This window comes from Dendrobates tinctorius, unplaced genomic scaffold, assembly GCF_039654945.1.
Source record: "Dendrobates tinctorius isolate UK_male_01 unplaced genomic scaffold, ASM3965494v1 ptg000424l, whole genome shotgun sequence".
In the NCBI taxonomy this organism is placed as follows: Eukaryota; Metazoa; Chordata; class Amphibia; order Anura; family Dendrobatidae; genus Dendrobates; species Dendrobates tinctorius.
In genome coordinates, this window is record NW_027362088.1 from 531,004 (window position 1) to 555,081 (window position 24,078).

Sequence of the window (24,078 nt, forward strand, 5' to 3'; positions counted from 1 at the left end):
CAGGAACTAAGCTGGATGCCAGAGCTCAGAGCAGAAAGGATCACCAGCAGCCCTGCAGGGCGTTGGCTGCCTTATATCTACTCAGAAATTCCAGATGTCCAATCACACTCCGCCTGTTCAGATAACAGGTTCTTCCCATCCCAAACAATTTCACTACCTCTCTTCACCAGCAGAGGGAGTTCACCAGACATCAAAGGTGAAGGGGAAAATGAACTCACAACAGTTCCTCCCCCTTGAGGAGGGGTCACCTAACCCTCATCCATGCCACCAGGGCGATCAGGATGGGCCCCATGAAAAGCACGAACCAATCTTTCGGCATGAATATCGGATGCAGGGACCCAAGAATTATCCTCCTGGCCATAACCCTTCCATTTAACCAAATACTGGAGTCTCCGTCTAACCAGACGAGAATCCAGTATCTTCTCAACCTCATATTCCACATTACCTTCAACCAATACAGGTTCAGGAGGTGCCACCACAGGAACTACTGGCTCAACAAACCTCTTTAACAGAGACTTATGAAACACGTTATGGATCTTGAATGTAACAGGAAGAGCCAATCGAAAAGAGACCGGATTAAGAATCTCCAAAATCTTGTAAGGTCCAATAAATCTAGGTTTAAACTTTGGAGAAGCCACCTTCATAGAGATATTCTTTGATGACAACCAAACCATATCACCCACCTTAAACCGGGGACCAATGGTCCTATGCCGGTTGGAAAACCGCTGGGCCTTTTCCTGGGAGAGATACAACTTATCCACTACTTGGTCCCAGATCTGGTGCATTCTCTCCACCATAGTGCCAACACATGGGCAGGCAGAAGACTCCACCTGCCCCTGAAGAGAATCGAGGATGAAACCCAAAGTTACAAAAAAAAGGTGACATCAAAGTGGCAGAACTAGCTCTATTATTTAAAGCAAATTCGGCCAAGGGCAAAAATGAAACCCAATCATCCTGATCGGCAGAAATAAAACATCTCAAATACGACTCCAAGGTCTGGTTTGTTCTCTCCGTCTGCCCATTGGTCTGAGGGTGAAACGCAGAGGAGAAGGACAACTGAATTCCCAGCTTGGAACAGAAAGTCCTCCAAAATCTAGACACAAACTGAACTCCTCTGTCAGATACAATGTTCTCAGGAATCCCGTGCAAGCGAGCCACCTGTTGCAAAAACAAGGGCACCAACTCTGAGGAAGATGGCAACTTAGGGAGTGGTACAAGATGGACCATCTTAGAGAATCTATCACAAATCACCAAAATAACAGTCATTCTCTGAGAGACAGGCATATCAGAGATAAAATCCATTGAAATATGGGTCCATGGCTTCCTGGGCACCGGCAAAGGCATCAACAACCCACTAGAGCGAGAACAAGGTTTAGACCGGGAGCAAGTCCCACAGGACTGCACAAAATTCCTGACATCACGAGAAAAGGTGGGCCACCAAAACGACCGACTCACCAAATCTCTAGTACCAAAAATACCTGGATGACCAGCCAATGCGGAGCAATGAACCTCAGACATCACTCTCTTCCTCCACTGGTCAGGGACATACAATTTTCCACTGGGACAACGCTCAGGTTTGTCCTTCTGAAACTCTTCCAGAGCACGTCTCAAATCGGGCGAGATGGCAGAAAGAACTACCCCCTCACCTAAGATGGTAGCAGGCTTGGTCACAATAGGAGAATCAGCAAAGAAACTCCTAGAGAGGCCGTCTGCCTTGACATTCTTCGTGCCGGAAGAAAAGAGACCACAAAATCAAAACGTGTGAAAAACAAGGCCCACCTAGCCTGTCTAGGATTCAAGCGTTTGGCCGACTCCAGGTAAATCAAATTCTTGTGGTCAGTAAGGACCACGACTTGATGTTTAGCTCCCTCCAACCAATGTCTCCACTCCTCAAATGCCCATTTCATGGCTAACAGTTCCCGATTCCTCACATCATAGTTACGTTCGGATGGGGAGAACTTTCGGGAAAAGAAAGCACAGGGATTCATTTTAGATGTTACAGGATCTTTTTGGGACAAAACAGCTCCTGCACCAATCTCAGAAGCGTCCATCTCTACCTGAAACGGGAGTAAGACATCAGGTTGCCGCAAAACCGGGGCAGAAGTGAACCTTCGCTTCAGCTCCTGAAAGGAAGAAACAGCCTCCGGAGACCAATTCAGCACCCTTCTTAGTCAAATCAGTCAATGGTTTGGCAATACCAGAAAAATTAGCTATAAATTTATGAAAAAAATTAGCAAAACCCAAAAACTTCTGGAGGGCCTTCAAGGAAGTGGGCTGAACCCAATCATTAATGGCCTGTACCTTGGCCGGGTACATTTCAATAGTTGACGGAGACAAAATAAATCCCAAAAATGAAATCCTCTGTACACCAAAAAGGCATTTCGATCCCTTGACATACAGGGAATTCTCCCTCAAAATACGGAACACAGTCCGAACATGTTCCACATGAGAGTCCCAATCCTCGGAAAAGATCAAAATATCATCCAGATAGATGATCAAAAATTTATCCACAAAATCTCGGAAAATATCATTCATGAAGCACTGGAAGACAGAAGGGGCATTAGGTAAGCCCAAAAGGCATCACCAGGTACTCAAAATGTCCCTCCGCAGTATTAAATGCCGTCTTCCATTCATCCCCCTGCTTAATGCGAATAAGATTATACGTCCCCCTGAGGTCAAGCTTGGTAAACCAGCAAGCACCTTTAACTCTGGAGAATAGATCAGAAATCAGGGGTAACGGATACTGATATTTAACAGTAATTTTGTTGAGGGCACGATAGTCAATACAAGGCCTTAATGAACCATCTTTCTTGGCCACAAAAAAAACCCAGCACCTAAGGGTGAAGAGTATGGTCTAATATGACCCTTCTCCAACGACTCCTTAATATAGGATCGCATAGCCTCGTGCTCGGGTACAGATAAATTGAAGAGCTGACCCTTGGGAAATTTACACCCAGGGCTCAGCTCAATTGCACAGTCATAACTCCTATGAGGAGGCAAAGACGCAGACTCATTCTCACTAAATACATCATAAAAATCAGCCAAATAGTCAGGAACATAATGCGACTGGGGAGAGGTGGAGAAAACAGGAGTGTCACTAAGGGCACAACGACAACCCCAACTCACCACAGACACAGATTTCCAATCCAAAACTGGATTATGGATTTGCAACCAGGGAAACCCCAGAACAATGGTATCATGCAAATTATGCAACACCAAAAATCTGCAATTTTCTTGATGGTATGGGGCAACTCGCATTACCACCTGGGTCCAAAACTGAGGTTTATTCTTCGCCAAAGGAGTAGCATCAATACCCCTCAAAGGGATAGGCGTCCACAGAGGTGACATAGGAAACCCACAACGTTTAGCAAAATCCAAGTCCATCAGGTTCAGAGCTGCTCCCGAATCCACAAAAGCCTTAGCGGAAAATGTGGACAGGGAGCAGATCAGAGTAATTGCCAGAAGAAACTTAGGTTGAACACCACCCACAGCAAGTGTGTGTGCAAAACGTTTCTCTCGTTTAGGGCAGACAGAAATCATACGAGAGGCATCTCCACAGAAAAAACCCAGCTTATTACGCCTTCTGAACTCCTGACGTTGCGCCCTAGACAAAACTCTATCACATTGCATAGGTTCAGACATTTGTTCAACAGGTGGCAACACCTCTCGTACAGTTTTGCGCTCACGCCAACGCCGATCAACCTGAATGGCTAATGACATAGAATCGTCCATACCAGAGGGAACAGGAAATCCCACCATAGTATCTTTTACGGTTTCTGACAAACCCTTCCGAAAGAGAGCTGCCAAGGCACCATCATTCCAGGTAGTAAGGACCGCCCACTTTCGGAATTTTTGACAGTACAACTCTGCAGAATCCTGACCCTGGCTCAATGCCAACAGGGTCTTTTCAGCCTGATCAATAGCATTAAGTTCGTCATGCAACAACCCCAAGGCCTGAAAAAATGCGTTCACATCAGTCAGAATAGTATCATCAGGTTTCAAAGAAAACGCCCAATCCTGGGGATCGCCGCGCAGCAGAGATGACAATTTTAACCTGCTGCGCAGAGCTCCCCGATGAGTTAGGCTTCAAGGCAAAAAATAATTTACAATTATTCTTAAAATTCAGAAATTTAGACCGATCCCCAAAAAACACATCAGGAGTAGGGATCTTTGGTTCAGCAGCATGTGAATGAGCAAGGTAGGCGGAAATTCCCCGCACTTCAGCAGCAAGCTGCTCCACACGATCAGACAATTGCTCAATCTCCATTGAGAAAAAATTCCCCCTACGGCCTCAGAGAAATAGAGGAAAAAATATACACAAAAAAAAAAAATTCTGACACTTTTTTTTTTTTAAATTCTTTCCTGCTATTGAGTACCCGGGAATGTGCGGTATGGCTGGTGATTCTGTTATGAATGAGTCACCGGAGGAGGAGAAAACAAAAATACAAGCTAAGTCCAGAAAACCGGAGAGGTTGGTAACTAGTGGATTGCAGACCCCTGATCCTATTCACCACAACTAACAGTAGCCGTGGGGGGTTCCTACGGTGCCCTAGACCCCTCGTCACAGCCGGAGAACTACATAAGCCTAAAGAAAGAAAGGGGACAAACAGATGAAAACACAAACACAGAGAGAAAGACAGGCTGAGCAAATGATGGGGCCCAACTAACTAGATAGGACAGGACAGAAAAGATGCTGGCTGCAATCCGCAAAAAACCCTACAAAAATGTCCCAACCGTCTGATAGGGAAAAAGGCCCTGAAGTCGCTAGACTTCAAAATCACTATATCAGCACTCAGGTATATTCTGAAAACAGAGCAAAGAGATCAACTGATCAGACAAAAATGGAATTCAGCCAGTCCCAACCAGGACTGGCAGAATACAAACACTAAGGAAACCAGACAAAATCTCATGGAATAATAGCAGGGCAAAACTTAGCTTTTAGTAGACAGGAACTAAAACTGGATGCCAGAGCTCAGAGCAGAAAGGATCACCAGCAAACCCTGCAGGGCGTCGGCTGCCTTATATCCACTCAAACTCCAGATGTCCAATCACACTCTGCCTGTTCAGATAACAGGTTCTTCCCATCCCAACCAATTTCACTACCTCTCTTCACCAGCAGAGGGAGTTCATCAGACATCAAAGGTGAAGGGGAAAATGAACTCACAACAGTTGTGGGTACCTTTATACTTTCCCTTTTCAGGGTTGTGGGTACCTTTATACTTTCCCTCTTCAGGGTTGTGGGTAACTTTATACTTTCCCTCTTCAGGGTTGTGGGTACCTTTATACTTTCCCTCTTCAGGGTTGTGGGTAACTTTATACTTTCCCTCGTCAGGGTTGTGGGTAACTTTATACTTTCCCTCGTCAGGGTTGTGGGTACCTTTATACTTTCCCTCGTCAGGGTTGTGCGTACCTTTATACTTTCCCTCTTCAGGGTTGTGGGTACCTTTATACTTTCCCTCTTCAGGGTTGTGGGTACCTTTATACTTTCCCTCTTCAGTGTTGTGGGTACATTTATACTTTCCCTCTTCAGAGTTGTGGGTACCTTTATACTTTCCCTCTTCAGGGGTTGTGGGTGCGTTTATACTTTCCCTCTTCAGGGGTTGTGGGTGCGTTTATACTTTCCCTCTTCAGGGGTTGTGGGTGCGTTTATACTTTCCCTCTTCAGGGGTTGTGGGTGCGTTTATACTTTCCCTCTTCAGGGGTTGTGGGTGCGTTTATACTTTCCCTCTTCAGGGGTTGTGGGTGCGTTTATACTTTCCCTCTTCAGGGGTTGTGGGTGCGTTTATACTTTCCCTCTTCAGGGGTTGTGGGTGCGTTTATACTTTCCCTCTTCAGTGTTGTGGGTGCGTTTATACTTTCCCTCTTCAGGGGTTGTGGGTGCGTTTATACTTTCCCTCTTCAGGGGTTGTGGGTGCGTTTATACTTTCCCTCTTCAGGGGTTGTGGGTGCGTTTATACTTTCCCTCTTCAGTGTTGTGGGTGCGTTTATACTTTCCCTCTTCAGGGGTTGTGGGTGCGTTTATACTTTCCCTCTTCAGGGGTTGTGGGTGCGTTTATACTTTCCCTCTTCAGGGGTTGTGGGTGCGTTTATACTTTCCCTCTTCAGGGGTTGTGGGTGCGTTTATACTTTCCCTCTTCAGGGGTTGTGGGTGCGTTTATACTTTCCCTCTTCAGGGGTTGTGGGTGCGTTTATACTTTCCCTCTTCAGGGGTTGTGGGTACGTTTATACTTTCCCTCTTCAGGGTTGTGGGTGCATTTATACTTTCCCTCTTCAGGGTTGTGGTTACCCTTTATACTTTCCCTCTTCAGGGATGTGGGTACTCTAACGACAGCATTTTTATCTTAATTAACCAGATGTCTATTTTCAGTAAACCAGGAGGAATAGACTTAACAATATGTTGACTTCTGAATTGATGTGTTTCTTTCTTCGGCTGATCAAGAGTCTGAAACGCTGAGTCTTCTGGTAAGTTAAATTGATATTTGTAAGTTGATGAACGGTTATTTACCTCTTACATCAGCTCCTACAGTTATTTGTGCAGTTCTCTTTGGAAACAAGGATGCAGGGTCACTGAACAATGATGTTTGTGGATATGTTGATTAAACATTATACCAGGCCATGCAGTTTGTTGACTTGCAAACATTGAATGATAAACTAAATAATCAAACAATGAAAGTTACTCTCATCACCGCTTCCCCTTGACCTGTGAATAATGCCTTGAAGAACAGTTGTTAACTATAGTAAGAGGATATGCCTCTGCAGCAATATTCATCCAGATATCCAAGTAATCCAAGAGATCGAAAGAACAAGAGACAATTTACAAAACCATAGAAAGGAACACTCTACAGCAGGGGTCCCCAACCGCCGGGCCGCTGCAGTGCCCTTGCCGGTCCGCGGACACAAGGGGATCCAGGGGCGGTCAGTAGCATAGCGGGGGATGGGGCGGCGCGCAGCAATTCTTAGATTGCTCTCAAGTGTAGCGGCGGCCAGGGAGCGATCAAAGCAGCTCCGCTGCCTGCAAGAGGGAATAGCAGGAGCGGAGCTGCAAGGACCCGTCCAGCTTCCTGCCCGCCGCCCGCGTTTCCTGTCTCTAAGACTGACACAGAGAGGAGCGCGGCCGCTGCTGTGTCAGAGCGAGGAAGCGCGGGCGATGCTGCGGACAGGTGAGAGGAGAGAGGTGGTGTCTGTGTGTATGTATGTGTGTGTGTGTGTGTGTGTGCGCGCGCATGTATGTCTGTGTGTGTATATATATATGTGTGTGTGTGTGTGTGTGTGTGTGTGTGTGTGTGTGTGTGTGTGTGTGTGTGTGTGTGTGTGTGTGTGTGTGTGTGTGTGTGTGTGTATGTGTGTATGTGTGTGTATGTATGTATGTATGTATGTATGTGTAGGTTAGCCTGGCCCTGGAGGAGATGGGGACATGAGGAGAAGGGTGGGGTGACGGGAGAAGGCCATGAGGGGGTAATGGGAGAAGGCATTGATGGGAGTGATGGGGAGAAGGCAATGATGGGGTGATGGAGAGACGGCAGTGATGGGGTGAAGGCAGTGATGGGGAGAAGGCAATGATGGGAGTGATGGAGAGACGGCAGTGATGGGGTGATGGGGTGAAGGCAATGATGGGGAGAAGGGAGTGATGGGGTGAAGGCAATGATGGGGTGATGGAGCAGGCAAGGATGAGGGTGATGGAGCACTCATTCAAAACCTATGGCGAGTTGAGTCACATTATAAATGTTCATAGAATCATAGAATGGTAGAGTTGGAAGGGACCTCCTGGGCCATCTGGTCCAACCCCCTGCTCAAAGCAGGATTCGCTAAATCATCCCAGTCAGATGTCTGTCCAGCCTCTGTTTGAAGACTTCCATTGAAGGAGAACTCACCACTTCTCGTGGCAGCCTGTTCCACTCATTGATCACTCTGTCAAAAAGTTTTTTCTAATATCTAATCTGTGTCTCCTCCCATTCAGCTTCATCCCATTGCTTCTAGTCTTTTCTTGTGCAAATGAGAATAAAGTTGATCCTTCTACAATGTGACAGCCCTTTAGATATTTGTAGACAGCTATTAAGTCTCCTCTCAGTCTTCACTTTTGCAAACTAAACATTCCCAAATCCTGCAACCTTTCCTCATAAGACAGGGTTTGCAGACCGGTCACCATTCTGGTCGCTCTTTTCTGAACTTGCTCCAGTTTGTTGATGTCTTTTTTAAAATGTGGTGCCCAAAATTGGACACAATATTCCAGATGAGGTCTGACCAAAGAGGAGTAGAGGGAAATAATGACTTCACGTGATCTAGACTGTATGCTTCTGTTAATACATCCTAGAATTGCATTTGCCTTTTTTGCTGCTGCATCACACTGTTGACTCATATTCAGTCTGTGATCTATTAGTATACCCAAGTCTTTTTCACATGTGCTGTTACTTAGCCCTATTCCTCCCATTCTATATATGCTTTTTTCATTTTTATTGCCCAGATGTAGTACTTTGCATTTCTCCCTGTTAAAAACCATTCTGTTAGTTGCTGCCCACTTCTCCAGTTTATTTATATCTTTTTGAATCCTCTCTCTTCTCTAGTATTAGCTATCCCTCCTAGCTTTGTGTCATCAGCAAATTTAATCAGTTTACCCTCAATTCCTTCATCTAAATCGTTGATAAAGATGTTGAACAATACAGGGCCCAGGACAGAGCCCTGTGGTACCCCACTTGAGACATTCTTCCAACTGGATGTGCAGCCATTTACGACCACTCTTTGGGTCCGATCACTAAGCCAGTTATGAATCCACCTAACAGTTGCCTTGTCCATTCCATACTTAGTCATTTTTTCAATAAGGATTGTATGAGACTTTGTCAAATGCTTTGCTGAAGTCAAGATATACTATATCTACAGCATTTCCTTGATCCACCCAATCAGTGATTCCGTCATAGAAGAAAATTAAGTTAGTCTGACATGACTTATTAGTTACAAACCCATGCTGACTCTGTTTAATCACTTCATTCTTATCCAGGTACTTACATACATGTTGTTTAATAATTTGTTCAAAGATCTTTCCTGGTATAGAAGTCAGACTCACCGGCCTATAGTTGCCTGGGTCCACCTTCTTCCCCTTTTTGAAGATAGGAACAACATTTGCTCTTCTCCAGTCTTCTGGCACTTCTCCTGTTCTCCAAGAATTTTTAAAGATTATGGAGAGGGGTTCAAAAATTTCCTCTGCTATCTCCTTCAGTACTCTGGGGTGTAATTCATCTGGACCTGGAGACTTGAATTCATTTAGGTTAGCTAAGTGTTTCCTCACTATCTTTCTGTTTATAGATATCCTGGATTCTTCTATTCCCTTAATAGGACAGTGAATAACAGTTGATGTTACATTTCCTTTCTGAGAAAACAGATGCAAAATAGGAATTTAAAAGTTCAGCCTTCTCAACATCCTGTCTTACCATTTCATCATTTTCATCCTGTAAAAATCCTATAGCATCTTTGACTTTTCTTTTACTTTTGACATATCCCCAAAATCCTTTATTATTGCTTTTGACATCTCTTGCAAGCCTCAATTCATTTTCAGCTTTAGATAATCTGATTTGTGCCCTGCAGGTTCTGCAGACAGCATTAAATTCTTCTTTAGATATGCCTCCTTCTTTCCATTTTATAAACATTTTTTTCTTCCTTTTTAGCATGTGCTTAAGTTCTGTGTTCATCCATCCTGGTTTCCTTAAATGCTTCCTATTCTTCCCTCTTTTCGGAATTGTTAACAACTATGCTTTGAGAATTTCATTTTTCAAGATTTCCCATCCTTCCTGGACATTTTTGTCTTTAAGGATATCCAGCCATTGGATCCCTCCAATTCCCTTTCTGAATCCCTTAAAATCTGCCTTTCTGAAATCTAACCTTGACGTCTGAGTCTTCACAGGTCTTCCGCCTCTAGTTATCCAAAATTCTAAAATAGCATGGTCGCTACCTCCTAGGGTCCCAGCCACTTTTACCTCCTCAACCATTTCCTCCCTGTTTATAAGGATTAGATCCAAGGTAGCAGTTCCCCTTGTTTTCTCCTTTACCTTTTGGAAGATAAAGTTGTCAGCAAGAGAGGATAAGAATTTCCTTGACCTGTTAGTTTTGCCTGAGAGAGATTCCCAACAAATGTCTGGATAGTTGAAATCTCCCATGACAACTATGTCATATTTTTTGGAGAACTTGGCCATTTGATGCATAAAGAGTTCATCCATATCTTCAGCTTGCCCAGGCGGCCTGTAGTAAATGCCTACAATGGTGTCCTTTCCATTGTTCTGTCCTTGTATTCTTACCCAAACAGTTTCCACAGAACTCCCAGTCTCTGAAGCTTCAATCTCTGTGCAGATATACGCATTTCTAACATACAATGCGACACCCCCTCCTCGTTTATCAAGTCTGTTTCTTGCAAATAAGTTGTATCCTTCTAGTCTTGTATTCCAATCATGTGTATTGTCCCACCAAGTTTCAGTGATTCCAATGACATCATATTTCTTTTCCTGTGTTAGTAGTTCCAATTCTCCTTGTTTGTTGCCCATGCTTTGTGCATTAGTATAGAAACATTTTAGTTTGTGATTGGTTTCTCTTTCTCCAATATTTTTATTAATTAGATTCTTTCGTCTTTGTTCTTCCTTTCCACTTCTAATAGCAGAGTTCTCAGTAGCATTTGTCAGGTGTATGGCTTTTTCTGGTCTTTTGCTTCCCTTCCCATGTTGTTCTAGTTTAAAGCTCTCCTTACAATTGTAGCAAGGCGACTTCCAAATACATGCTTTCCAGTCTTCGTAAGGTGCACCCCATCTCTAGCAAGTAGTCCATCGTATAAGTAGTTCACTCCGTGATCCAGAAATCCAAATCGTTGCTGACGGCACCATCGACGTAGCCAGTTGTTCACCTGCAGAATCTTATTCCACCTCCTTGTTCCATGGCCATCCACTGGGAGGATGGAAGAGAAGACCACCTGCGCTCCCAGTTCTTTCACTTTCTTGCCTAAGTCTTCAATGTCTCTGCAGATGGTTTCCAGGTCGTTTCTTGCGGTGTCATTTGTCCCCACATGTAGTAGCAGGAATGGGTAGTCATCTGTAGGTCTGAAGAGTCCTGATATCCTGTCAGACACATCTTTAATTTTTGCACCTGGAAGACAGCACATTTCTCTTGAAGTTATATCCGGTCTGCAGATAGCGGCCTCTGTTCCTCTCAACAGGGAATCCCCCATGACCACCACTCTCCGTTTCTTTACAACATTTTTCTTTCTCCATCCAGGAGGACTCTGAAGGCGTACAAGGTTGCTGTTTGTTGGCAAAGTCTTATCCTGATGTATTTCTTCATCGTTTTCCTGCGTGAGAGCCTGGTACTGGTTTCTGAGCAGTATGGGTGCTGACTGCCTCCTGATCCTCCTGCTTCTCTGGGTCACATGTCTCCATTCCTCTGTTTCTTCAGGTGCACTTCGAATTTCTTCTCTTTCTGTAACATGAAGAGATAATTCTGCTCTGTCCAAGAACTCTTCACCTTCCTTAATGATCTTCAACGTAGCTAACCTCTCTTCGAGATTTTGCAACTTTTCCTCCAACAGGGACACAAGCTGCATTTGTGGAATGTGAAGTTTGGCTTTTCCACTGGTAAATCTGTGAACATGTAGCAAGAAATGCAGCTCACCAAATGGCTCCTGGCCTCTTCCATCTTGAGATTTCTTAAAAACGATGAAAGATGAGCCAAAATTCGCGCGCCGATAGGTTTCTCCGATTTCCTCTTTTCAGCTGCAACGGCCAAAACCCAGTGATCGTTGAGCTCGCGGAGACTCTTCACTTATCCCAGAAGGCACTGGGAATATGCAAATGATCTCCTCAAGACTCTACCCCCTTATTTAATTATAAGTATGCACTGCTAAACTACAACTGCGTCCATAGCCCCGCCCCCTTATGACCAAAGCCCCGCCCCTGCCACACCTCCATCCCCACCCTGCCGGGCCATGGAAGAATGGTCTTGCTTGAAACCGGTCCCTGGTGCAAAAAAGGTTGAGGACCACTGTTCTACAGGATACCTGCCCGATTATCGCTCCATCACGAGGGACACAGATTTGGCATTCTACAGCATCTCAGGTTAGGGGACCACGGCCTGGCTGAAAGAATACAGATCTGCTCCATTGACTATCACTGAACCCATGGATATGTTTGGGGTAGTCAGGATTTGGACCCAACGGTCACCTGAGCCCTGAGGATAAGTTTGGGAAACCAGGATTGGTCACCTGGCTCCATGGAGATGTTCAGAAAAGCCAGATTGTGACCCTTTAGTCACCTGGCCTTGTATCTGAATGGACTTGTCGTTGCCACCTCTCTGTGCACGCGGAAGGTAGAATAGTTGGCCCTGGAAGCTCTGAAGTAAAGGCTACTTTTATCTCGGCGATGCAGCGGAAGGGCGACACTAAGGCCTCTTTCACACATCAGTATTTTGCCATCAGTCACTATTCGTCATTTTTTTTTAAAAAACCAAACCCGGCGACTGATGCCGCTGGATCAGTTTTTTTCTCATAGACTTGTATTAGCGACGGATGGCCTCATGTTTCATCCGTCCTTTGACGGATCCATTGGAAATTCTTTGTCCGTCGGCTGGAGACAATGGACATGGGAACGTTTTTGTCTCCGTCGAAAAGTCGGACAGCGATGGATCAGGCGCCGTCCGTCGTTTGCTAAATGAAAGCCTATGGGCGCCGGATCTGTCGCTGTCTGTCAAATGACGGAATCCAGCGACGGATTCGGCTTTTTAAAAACTGCACATGCTACAATTATTATTACCAGGTAGGGCAGTCGGATCCGGCGAAAAAACGGATCCATCGCATCAGTTTTTCACAATCTGCGATGGTTCCGTTTTTTTCTAACTGCTGGATTGCGACTGACGCCAAGAAACTGATGTGTGAAAGAGGCCTAATGTGCACCCTCTTGATGCACGGTGCTGGGACTGTTCTATGGGTTATCTGCCTGTTTTGTGGTTCAGTAAAGCATTGCCGCACTGTGTGGGTCTGAGTAGTGTTAAGCCCACTGAACAGGAGAGCGGGCGTTCACACTCACTGACCCCCGGGTTTCCACAGGTACGTTTTAACATATGATAAAAAAAAAGGTTCAATGCTCACAAAGTTACAAAAAGACACAAGGTGGCAAAAACTGTACAAAAAAACGAAGAAAGTAGATTGAAGAAACAACGCAGAAATTAGAGCAAATCTACACTACACATTGCCCTCCTGGGATCAGACTCGGAGGGTTCCAGAAGAAGAGGTTCTAAGGGTCTCATCGATACAACCCTCCCGGCTCCTCCTGTCAGATGGTAAGAGGATGGTGATCCTAAGCATGGAGAGGTGGTGAAGGACCTCATTCTAACTTATATTGAATCTTTCCACAGGAACCTCCTAGTGGAATAACATGATGCCATATCTCCAGGCACGCTCCAAATCTGGGACCTTCCAAGCATGATGGAGCCGATACTGGCAGATGTGACGTTTCTGTGGCTCCTAAGAATGAAAACCCTGGAGCTCGGTACCACAGCCGCCCCCGTGGATCGTGTCCCCCGACCACAGCCGCCCCCGTGGATCGTGTCCCCCGACCACAGCCGCACCCGTGGATCGTGTCCCCCGACCACAGCCGCACCCGTGGATCGTGTCCCCCGACCACAGCCGCACCCGTGGATCGTGTCCCCCGACCACAGCCGCACCCGTGGATCGTGTCCCCCGACCACAGCTATATCCGACATTGTGTCCCCCGTCCACAGCTATATCCGATATTGTGTCCCCCGTCCACAGCTATATCCGATATTGTGTCCCCCGACCACAGCTACATCCGTGGATCGTGTCCCCCGACCACAGCTACATCCGTGGATCGTGTCCCCTGACCACAGCTATATCCGTGGATCATGTTCCCCGACCACAGCTATATCCGTGGATCATGTTCCCCGACCACAGCTATATCCGTGGATCATGTTCCGACCACAGCTATATCCGTGGATCATGTTCCCCGACCACAGCTATATCCGTGGATCATGTTTCCCGACCACAGCTATATCCGTGGATTATGTTTCCCGACCACAGCTATATCCGTGGATTATGTTCCCCGACCACAGCTACATCCGTGGATTATGTTCCCCGACCACAGATATATCCGTGGATTATGTTCCCCGACCACAGCTATATCCGTGGATTGTTTCCCGACCACAGCTACATCCGTGGATTATGTTCCCCGACCACAGCTACATCCGTGGATTATGTTCCCCGACCACAGCTATATCCGTGGATCATGTTCCCCGACCACAGCTATATCCGTGGATTATGTTCCCCGACCACAGCTATATCCGTGGATTATGTTTCCCGACCACAGCTACATCCGTGGATTATGTTCCCCGACCACAGCTACATCCGTGGATTATGTTCCCCGACCACAGATATATCCGTGGATTATGTTCCCCGACCACAGATATATCAGTGGATTATGTTCCCCGACCACAGATATATCCGTGGATTATGTTCCCCGACCACAGATATATCAGTGGATTATGTTCCCCGACCACAGATATATCCGTGGATTGTGTGTACATCAGATTATTATAGATACAGCAGGGAAAGACTACATTACTTTTCTCAGAACCCATGATGGCACCACCTGGGAGAGGGGATCCGCTAATCAAGGCCAGTAGATCTACAGAGTAAAGGTAGGGACGTCTCCCACGTATTCGCGGGGTTACAGTGCATTGAGAGGACCTCAATTAACAATAAGTGACATCATAAATATCACCGACTGTTTTGATTTTTTAATCACACTGTGGGTCACACCTCCACTTCTAGCAGTGCACACACATTACCCGTGACTGGGGGGAAATATTAGGGCGCCGTCATGGATTCTGGAAAATCCCATTAGTGGTAATGCTGTCTTTCCCCATCATCCATGAGAGCACCACCTGAGAGATTAACAGAGGATTAAATCCACATTACATAGGGACCACGAGATGGAGAAACTACCCTTCTCCCAAAGGATAAATCAGCGGTGGAGGATAAATCAAACTTGTAGTGCTTCGAAGACGAAGACCACCTCGGCCCAGGGTGCTGCCATGGCCTGAACAGAGCCTTCAGATCCCCTGGAGGTGCCCTATAACTCGAGGAATAGGTCATACTAATGGCCTCTGATCCACAGAGCTTAAGTACTACTTGAAATTCCCATCTCATCCTCTTCCTCCATTGCCCTATGACTGAAACACACTTTATCAGGCATCCAACATCTAAGGTCCCTACAGCTTGTCCTGCAAACACTTAAGGACAAAATCTGCAGGTTAATTGATCAATCAGAGAGATTATCTCCATAACGCCCCCTAATCCTGTGGATAATGCCCTGAGGGACCGCTGTGGGTATACCGGTGACCTCTCCTTCTGCAGAGAGACTCTGGCTCTCAACCTTCCTAATGCCACAACCCTTTAATACAGCTCCTCACGCTGAGGTGACCTCCAAGCATAAAGTTATTCTATTGTTACCAATGGAACATAAAGCACAGTGATTAATCAGAAAAACAACATGTAAGATATTGTGAAACGTTTCTAATGACAAATGAAGTCTGGTCTTGAAGCATGGAGTAGCATGGGTGACCGTCCTAACATAACAGTAAACTACACTGCGACAGTGAGCGTAGAAAGCCATCGTCAGTGTGAAGGTGGAGATGGCTTCTCTCTCGCCAATGAAGATCATCTTACACAAGTCAACTTCTGTATTTAGGACTTGAGAACCAACAAGCTGGAAAACCCTGTTTCACCAAGAAATGTTGTTGGAAATGGAAGAAGGCACCACGATGTCTCAGACAGGACAGGAGAGGACTGCGAACACCTGATCCAGAACCTTCTAACCGGCATTGTAGAGAAATCCGTTCTCGCTGCCTCGCTGTAAGAAGTCCAATGAAGACCGCATGGGCCGTCTCAGGAACATCTCCAGCTTAGCCCGTGGACTTCAGGCAAGTGCAAATGGGCCTCAGGTAGATTTGGAAAGTATGAGGAAATGTCGACTCCAAGCATGTGCAAGTGTTCCTTCACAGAAATCATCCTCGTAATCCCTGGCTCTGGGTCAATGTCATGTTCCTCAAAGACAGCAGATCAGGTAGGTATCATGGACATTTTTTCATCCAAGCTGTTTTTGCCAAAGCTGAAGTTTCATTTGGAATGATCAGATCTTTTCAGACAAATAGAGGCTGTCATGAGGTTACCGCAACAGTGTGGTGCTAGAAGACCGCAGGGTCTGATTGCTTCTACTCCGGTGCTGACAAGATGCACTTCTTCATTTTAAATGTATTTCTTCTGTCATAACAGGGGTTAATCGGCCATGTTGGAGATCCCTATGCTCACAGCTATGCTCGGTTAGCCACCTTTTTTTCCCCTTTATAAACTGGGCTCTGATACAAATCCTTGTCAGAGCTAGCATTTGCTGCATGGCCAACGGTGGGAGAGGAGCACATATGAGAAGCAGAGGTGGAAGAGTTATTAATGACTGTCGCTTGGTTTGTATGCGAGGTAATTCCTTATGTTTCTCTACTTTGGTTTAATCCCCTACCTCCACGCCCCGATGCATTCATCTGTTATATGTGAGTGAATATTTGGTATATCTGGATTTTTCTGTTAACCCTTATCTGTGTTTCCTTGTCAGGTTGGTGTACTGTGGTACACAGTAGCGCCCCCTCTTGCCTGGATGGAGGAAGAGAATAGAAAGAGGGCTGACTCGGGAGATAAGGGTAAGGCAGAGGCCCTGGCATCTTCACCTTCAGAAGTATCCCAGGGAGTAGGGCGAGCTGAGGCGCCCTCTAGTGTTAGGGACAAGGAAGGAGCTCCTGGTCCTGGGGCACCTGACAGCTGTGTCATGACTGAGGCATGCTGTATTTGGGCCTTTAACTCATTCAAAACAGCAAAGATGTCAACCAAGTCAGCTATTCTCTGCAGTTCACTTTTATCACCGAAAAGTGCTGTGAACTTCTGCCTTGCTTTCTGATTATAAAATATTTTGGAGTTCATTACGAAGCTCAAAAAACACATTTGAAAACTTTTCCTCTGGACAACCATCTGACTTCAGCGTGAATGAGCAGAGCATTGTGGGGCACATCCAATGCGGTGCAAAGTTGTGAGAAAAGTCGCCTGTTTAAAGTATTCACCTTTACGAAATGGACAGAACGTGACGCTTCTCATCACTTCACGAACTCTTGAGGCAGCGGCTTTGTTGCCAATATTTGCCGGTGAACCATACAGTGAGTTCCAATGACTTTTAGTGATTCATTTGGTACCAAACGTTGAAATCCAGACCGACATCCTAGAAAGCTGGAGCACAAACCTTTTCCCATGAGATATTCCGCTCTTTCAGAAATGAGCCGTGTCCGAAACATCATATGCAGTAGTTGTTTCAGAAACTCATCTTTAAAGTCACCACCACTGATATACCGCACGTAAACCAGTGACTGAGCAGTGTGCGAGGTCTGTGGATTCATCAGGCTGGATACTAAAGATTGGAAGTGGAGCAGATGTCATTTCCGGGATTCCCTGATGAACATCAGCAGACATGCCATCTACTCTTCTGCCGACAGTGTCGCTACAGAGGGAAATTGCAGCCAATTTGGTAACAAATTCATCTCCCGTATTAACTCGAACGATGTCTTTGGCCGCTGGCAGCATTGATTCCTCCGCAATGGTGTGAGGCTTCAACGCTCCGAGATGCCACCAAATATGAAGCTTCCACGGCCGCTACGTGTGGCTTTCTTGACTCCATCAGCTTTGCATCCAAAATACAGCTCTGGCAAAAATTAAGAGACCGCTGCACAATGTTCAGTTTGTCTGATTTTTCTCTTTATATTTCTGAGTAAAATGTAAATTGCTCTTTTATTCTATAAACTCCTGACGTCTCCAAATTTCCAAGCAATAAATTTTGTATTTATTTTTAGAAAATAAAAAATGGTCAAAAGAGAAAAAAAGTGCAGAGCTCAAATAATGCTAAGGAAACAAGTCCATAATCATTTAGACACAACAATACTAATGTTTTACCTCTGGAAGAGTTCAGAGATCAATATTCTGTGGAATCCCCATGATTGCTAACCCCAGCTTTCCTGCGTCTTGGCTGCTTTCCACCAGTCTCTCACACGGCTTTTGGGTGACCTTATGCCGCTCCTGGTACACACGTCAGCAGTTCTTCTTTGTCTGATGGCTTGTGACTCTCCATCTTCCTCTTGATTACATTCCAGAGGTTCTCAGTGGGGTTCAGGTCTGGAGATTGGGCGGCCATGACAGGGATTGGATGTGGTGGTCCTTCATCCACACATTGATGGACCTAGCTGTGTGGCATGGCACATTGTCCTCAGAGTTGGGGAACATTGCCTGAGCAGAAGGAATCAGCTGTTTTTCCAGGATAACCTTGTATGTGGCTTGATTCATACGTCCTTCACAAAGATTAACCTGCCCAATTCCAGCTTTGCTGAAGCCTCCCCAGATCATCACCGATCCTCCACCAAATTTCACAGTGGCTGCAAGACACTGTGGCTTGTGCGCCTCTCCAGGTCTCCGTCTAACCATTAGACCAGATGTTGGGCAAAGCTGAAAACTAGACTCATCAGAGATGATTACCTTACTCCAGTCCTCTATGGTCCAATCCTTATGGTCTTTGGTAAACTTTAGCCTGGCTCCCCTTTGCTTCTCATTGATGAAAGGCTTTTTTCTAGCTTTACATGACTTGAGCCCGGCCTCTAGGAGCCTGTTACCAACTGTTCTTGCCGTGCACTTCACCCCAGCTGCCATTTGCCGTTCCTTTTGTAGGTCACTTGATGTCATCCTGCGGTTGCTGAGTGACATTCGAATCAGATGACGGTCATCCCGGTCAGTGGAGAGTCATTTTCGCCCTCTGCCGGTCTGTAGCTTTGTTGTCCCCAATGTCTGCTGCTTGACCTTGTTGTAATGGACTGCTGTCTTGGAAATTTCAAGGATGGAGGCAACATGGAGCTCACTGTATCCCTCTGCTAGTAAAGCCAGAATTGAGCCCTTCTTTTCCTCACTCAAGACTTTTCTTTTCAGCTCCTTTGGCATGGTTAAAGTTATTTTTTCATTCCTATTACTTTTGGGATGTTACTAGCACTTGTTTTGCCGTCCAGCTTGTCCTACTGCAGGAGGATTGTGAACCCCACAGCAGGGTTTTTATACTTTCCTTCATTAGATAAGATTTGGTTCAGGTGATCACCTGATCAGAAGCACAGTAAGTAGAATGAGATGGACTCTGGATGGAATTCAGCTGACACTGGAATGAAGGAACGGCTGTCAGGCATGGAGAGAAGCGGATTTTTATAAAACACCGCAGTGCGCTCTTTTGCCAGAGCTGTATTTGGTGCCCTTACCGGCAAAGCTTGGATACTTGCTAGCAAAATGTCGTTTTAGTTTGTTCGGCTTCATAGATTCAGGGAACAGAACTTCACAACAAATAACACATTGTAGTTTCTCAAATCCTGCTGTAATTTTGGAGATAGAACCATCCTGTAAAAAAAATCACTATATATTCTATTCTTAATATTCTTCTCTACATGATCCACTGTCATAGGATGGTATGCTAATGAAAATGATATAATAGCTTTATTACAAAGCATGATACGAGGCCACGTTCAGTCAATACTGCTCATTACAATCTCCTAGAATTTACCATTCTCTGTGCTGTTGTGTTACATAGCCGTTACTACCACAAGGGGGCAGTATCCACCTCACCCATCAACGCCCAGATTACGCTCCCAGGTGATGATTTTACATTCACCCAGTAATGATAATTTATAAAGTGTCGTTTTACCCCAATACTGCTGCTCTCGACACACGTGTGACTGGTCCGCATTAGAGATGGGCGAACCCAAACAGTAAAGATCGGCATCTATGCTGAACACCTGCTGTTCGGGCACGGCTTTCACCAGGAAGTCCATGTTACTGTCCGGGTTTGGCCCCCCGAACACCAGATGTTTGTCGCGCTCTCATGTGCATGATAGCCAGGCAAACACCGCTTCCGACTGGTGGTAAAATCATTACCGCTGGTCATACAGCCGATGTTCTGTCAAACGCCAGCATGAGCGCTCCGCTGTGATCGGATGGATAAAGTTTACCTCCGGTCACTGGTGCCAGCTGATGGGAAAAAAAACTAAAAATAAACAAACACCACTGGACAGTTTCAAGATGTGACCATCCAGGCTGAGAACCACTGGTGAATGAGCTGCTGTGAGCGCAGCGTCAGTGACTAGCGGTGACGTCATCGAGGTTACCTCCAGTCACTGAGGCTGCGTACCAGCCAGGCTGAACTGCACTGACCTCCCTCCTGTGAGAGGCAAGTTCACCGGGAGAAATTCACTGCAGTGAATTTGAACGGAGATTAGGGTGGATTTTATAGATTCCATGTTGAAAGGACGGGTCTTTAGGAACTTGCTTAGCTTTTTCAGGTTGATGATAGTCCTGACAGAGGCATTTGTTTTTCTGCTTTCTTTTATCAGGAAGAGAGAATACAACCCCTCTCCTTCCTGCTCTACAAGGACTGTTTTACCAGCTCCTGGACTTCTGTTTCTAGAGCTAGCTGTTCCTCTCCTCCAGACCTCCAAAGGGGCATTTATCACAAAACATCTATGGGGGAACAGCGAACGAGGCTAGTCTCAGGCCAGACTGTCAATTTAAGAAACCATCCACTCGACGAGATTCTCGCCCAGGCAGGCAGGCCAGAAGTGGGAAAGTCTTTGCCCAGAAGATGTTTTTATTCTCCCAGGAGGGACCCCCAAACATGAACCCTCTGTTCCTTCAATGGTCCTCCCCTTTTCCCTGATCCTTTGATGGCCTTCTATTACCACACTATCTCCTTTGGAAGGACCTCTCGTATGAAGTTTTTTTTTTTTTTACCATCACCGACCTTGTCTAGGGAAGGTCCAAACTGAATCTGGATTCTGACTGCATATCACCAGGCCAGCTTGTAAGCCACAGAGATTTTCGAGCGGCATTCAAGAGAACTGCCGATCTTGCCGCCAATCTCACAGAATTTGCCGATGCATCTGCCAGGAATGCTGCTGCTCCCTGCATTATCGGGATATCGGCCAAGAGGTCTTCCCTCGCAGCCTTATTCCTCAGCTGACTTTCCATTTGACCAAGCCAGACCCATCATGGACCTGGCTGATGAGGATTCCCAGGTATTTTTTTCTTTTAGGTAGCCACCTGCCTTTTTATCTAAGAGATTCCCGCCTCCCATATATTTAAAGGGCGAGGAGGATTGTTTGGATGACTTAGCCACTGCTACACCTATTTTGGCACCTCATCCCATAGGGCTGTCTGTCTGCTGCAATGAGGGCTGTAAACACCGCCTCAGATCTCTTCCATTCTTTCTTAATAAGGGCCAGTACTTTCTCATTCACCGGAAAGGTTTTTTGTTTTTTCTGCTCCACATAATATGTTGTACTGATCTACGTGCTTTCCACTGTTTAATGCCCATGGTGGAGCCAACCGCCCTGACTAACCAATCCTTACCTTCTACTTGGAAGCATGGGCAACCCCCTTCACCTACATCCAAGGACACACATTCTTCTCCTGATCTGTCCGATCTTTCAAGAATCGGATGACAACATGGTTAACGTCTTCTCCATTTTACGACTGTCACTTTCTAGGAGGGCTAAGGACTTAATAGAATTTTTCACTTCTGATCTAATACCCGCTACAAGCTCCATAGCAAATATAGGGGTTTCTTCACATTGTTCTTTTCTATACAAGCCTGGCGGAGTTTATGGAGCTGGACAATTCCTCTGCACACCGTCAACACTTTATGTTGAAGTTTAGCTACACTTTTCTTAGGCCTCTGCTAACAAATAAGCGACAAGAACAACCTGTTACCAAAATTAACTACTGAGGTGCTTCCAGGCCCCACAAAGTCCTCATGTCTCAGGTCCTGCTAGGTGGCGGAGCAGGACGTGGGTAGGAGACTTTTCTTCATTCCGCACTGGACACTGTGTATGGGTTCCCCATCAAGGACCGAAGCTAACTGATGTAAGGGAGAGGTTCTGGTCCTTTTATTGTTTGCTTCCTGTCCTTCTTGGGCGGATCCCCTCTCTGTCTCTCAGGTGGTGCTGTCATGGCTGATGTGAAAAGGCCATATTTTCCTTTCTGCCTTGTGATGTCCCTGGTATGGACAGGAGACAGCCAATCTGCCTAGGGACAATTATCTCCACCTTTGATGTAACATCTCTTTACCAACACGGAAGAACAGGGTCAACGTTAGCTCTTCCAGAAGGGTCAGCTCTTCTCTAATCTACACAGGTGCTGACTGATGCCCAGTGATAACAGATTTATCCACCACCATCATTCTTCACCACCATACGAAAAAATAGCCACCAAATGTCATCACCCATCACCATACTCACGCCCACCCGTCATCATCACCACCAACAATCAGAATTATATACATCCACCATCATCTTCCTACACCAGTTCCCATCTTCACTGACTCACCGGTGTCGGAGTCCAGGCTGCTGGGAAATTTGTCAGGTCGGGGATGTCCTGCAGAGAGCGGAGGACCTGGGTGGTGGAGCAGACAGACACCAGTATTGCAGTCAATGCACCTCCCCCCCATTTATGTGAGAACACTGCAGATATCACATCATGTCTGATTGACTACTAAGTGCCCCACGTCCACAGCAGGTGACTGGGAAGTTCACAGACTAGTCAGCGGGACAAGCGCGCTCACCTGTGTCAGGATCTTCAAGGTCCTCGTCCTCCTCCTCCTCAGGAAGCTGGCAGGATAAGACGGTAATCTGGGTGCACTTACCATACAGGTCCACCACCGCCCACACCCCAGGGGGTATCTCTGAGGCCGCGGGTCCACAGTCTCTACCATTCACCCACAGATGCAGCTCCCCAGAGAGGGTGCGCTGAATGCCCACACGGTCACCCTCCCCCAACTGGTCCAGATCTTGTCCATACTCCTCCAGGATGGAGCGGCCATCCTCCAGCACCGAACACCCAGACACGATCCAAGAGCCGCCCTTCAGGCCCGTGGCACTGCTGGGAAAATCCAGGAGAGACGGGTCCTGAGTGGTGAGGCCGATCTCCATGGACCCACTCCACGAATTCATCTAGAAGGGGTGATAGATCCAGTGAGTACACATGCAGAGATTATAGAGACACTATATATATTAAACATGCACACATACATTCTACATACACATACGTCATGTAGGTACATGCACACATGAATGGCCTAGACATGGAATACACACACACAGATAGGTCCAGAAATCTTTGGCCAGTGACAAATCCTTGTGATTTCAGCTCTGCAGGCCACTATTTCGCCATTTTGGATGTAAAATGAAACAACGGAGATTAAATTGAAGTGGAGACTTTCAGGGTTATATTGTTTGAACAGAAATCTCTTGTGAAACCTTTAGGAATTGCAGCCATTTTCCTACCAATCCTTAACATTTCAGGGGCTCAGAAGTAATTGGACAAAATTAACATTCCCATAAATAAAACGCCCATGTTTAAGGCTGAGTGCAGACGGAGTTTTGAGCCCTGTGGATTTTTCTGTGCAGAATGGAAGAAAACCGCAGGTCAAATGACCTGCATTTTTCCTGCGGATTTCTTCCATTTTTCACGCGGTTTTCATGTGGTTTTTGTGCGGTTTTCCATTGTGGTCTTCCCCCTGTGGATTTGGTAACAGGGGAGATAGAAAACCGCACAAAAGAAGTAACATGCTGCGGATTTTGTACCGCAGGAAAACCGCGCGGAAAAATCTGCAGCGTCGGCACAGCGTTTTTTTTTTTTCATTCATTTTAAAGGTACTGTACATCACAATGCGGATATGCAACGTTTCTGCGCGGTAAAATCCGCTGCGGAAACGCTGCAAATCTGCATCGTGTGCACATGGCCTAATCCTTTGTAGGGAATCCTTGGTGGCCTGAAGTCTGGAGGCCATAGCGGTCACCATCACCAGTCTCCTCCGGTGTGAGGCTTTGCAACAATTATAGCCTAAAGTTTAGAGGCCATGGCCGTCACCAACACAGATCTCTGATGTGAGGCTTTGCAGCAATCACGGCCTGAGGTCTGGAGGCCAT

The 24,078-nt window shown here is 46.1% G+C and overlaps 1 protein-coding gene across 2 annotated transcripts in view; it reads right to left on the reverse strand.

The window, feature by feature from the left end:
- The window catches only part of NEURL4 (neuralized E3 ubiquitin protein ligase 4), a 112,227-nt gene that overhangs the window by 74,292 nt on the left and 13,857 nt on the right, over positions 1-24,078 (reverse strand). For both annotated transcript variants that reach the window (XM_073564057.1, XM_073564056.1), the window contains exons 2-3: positions 22,713-23,100; positions 22,478-22,543 (exon numbers count right to left, since the gene is read on the reverse strand). In XM_073564057.1, coding sequence (XP_073420158.1) covers positions 22,478-22,543; positions 22,713-23,100 — 454 coding nt within the window. The remainder of the gene's footprint in view (positions 1-22,477; positions 22,544-22,712; positions 23,101-24,078) is intronic.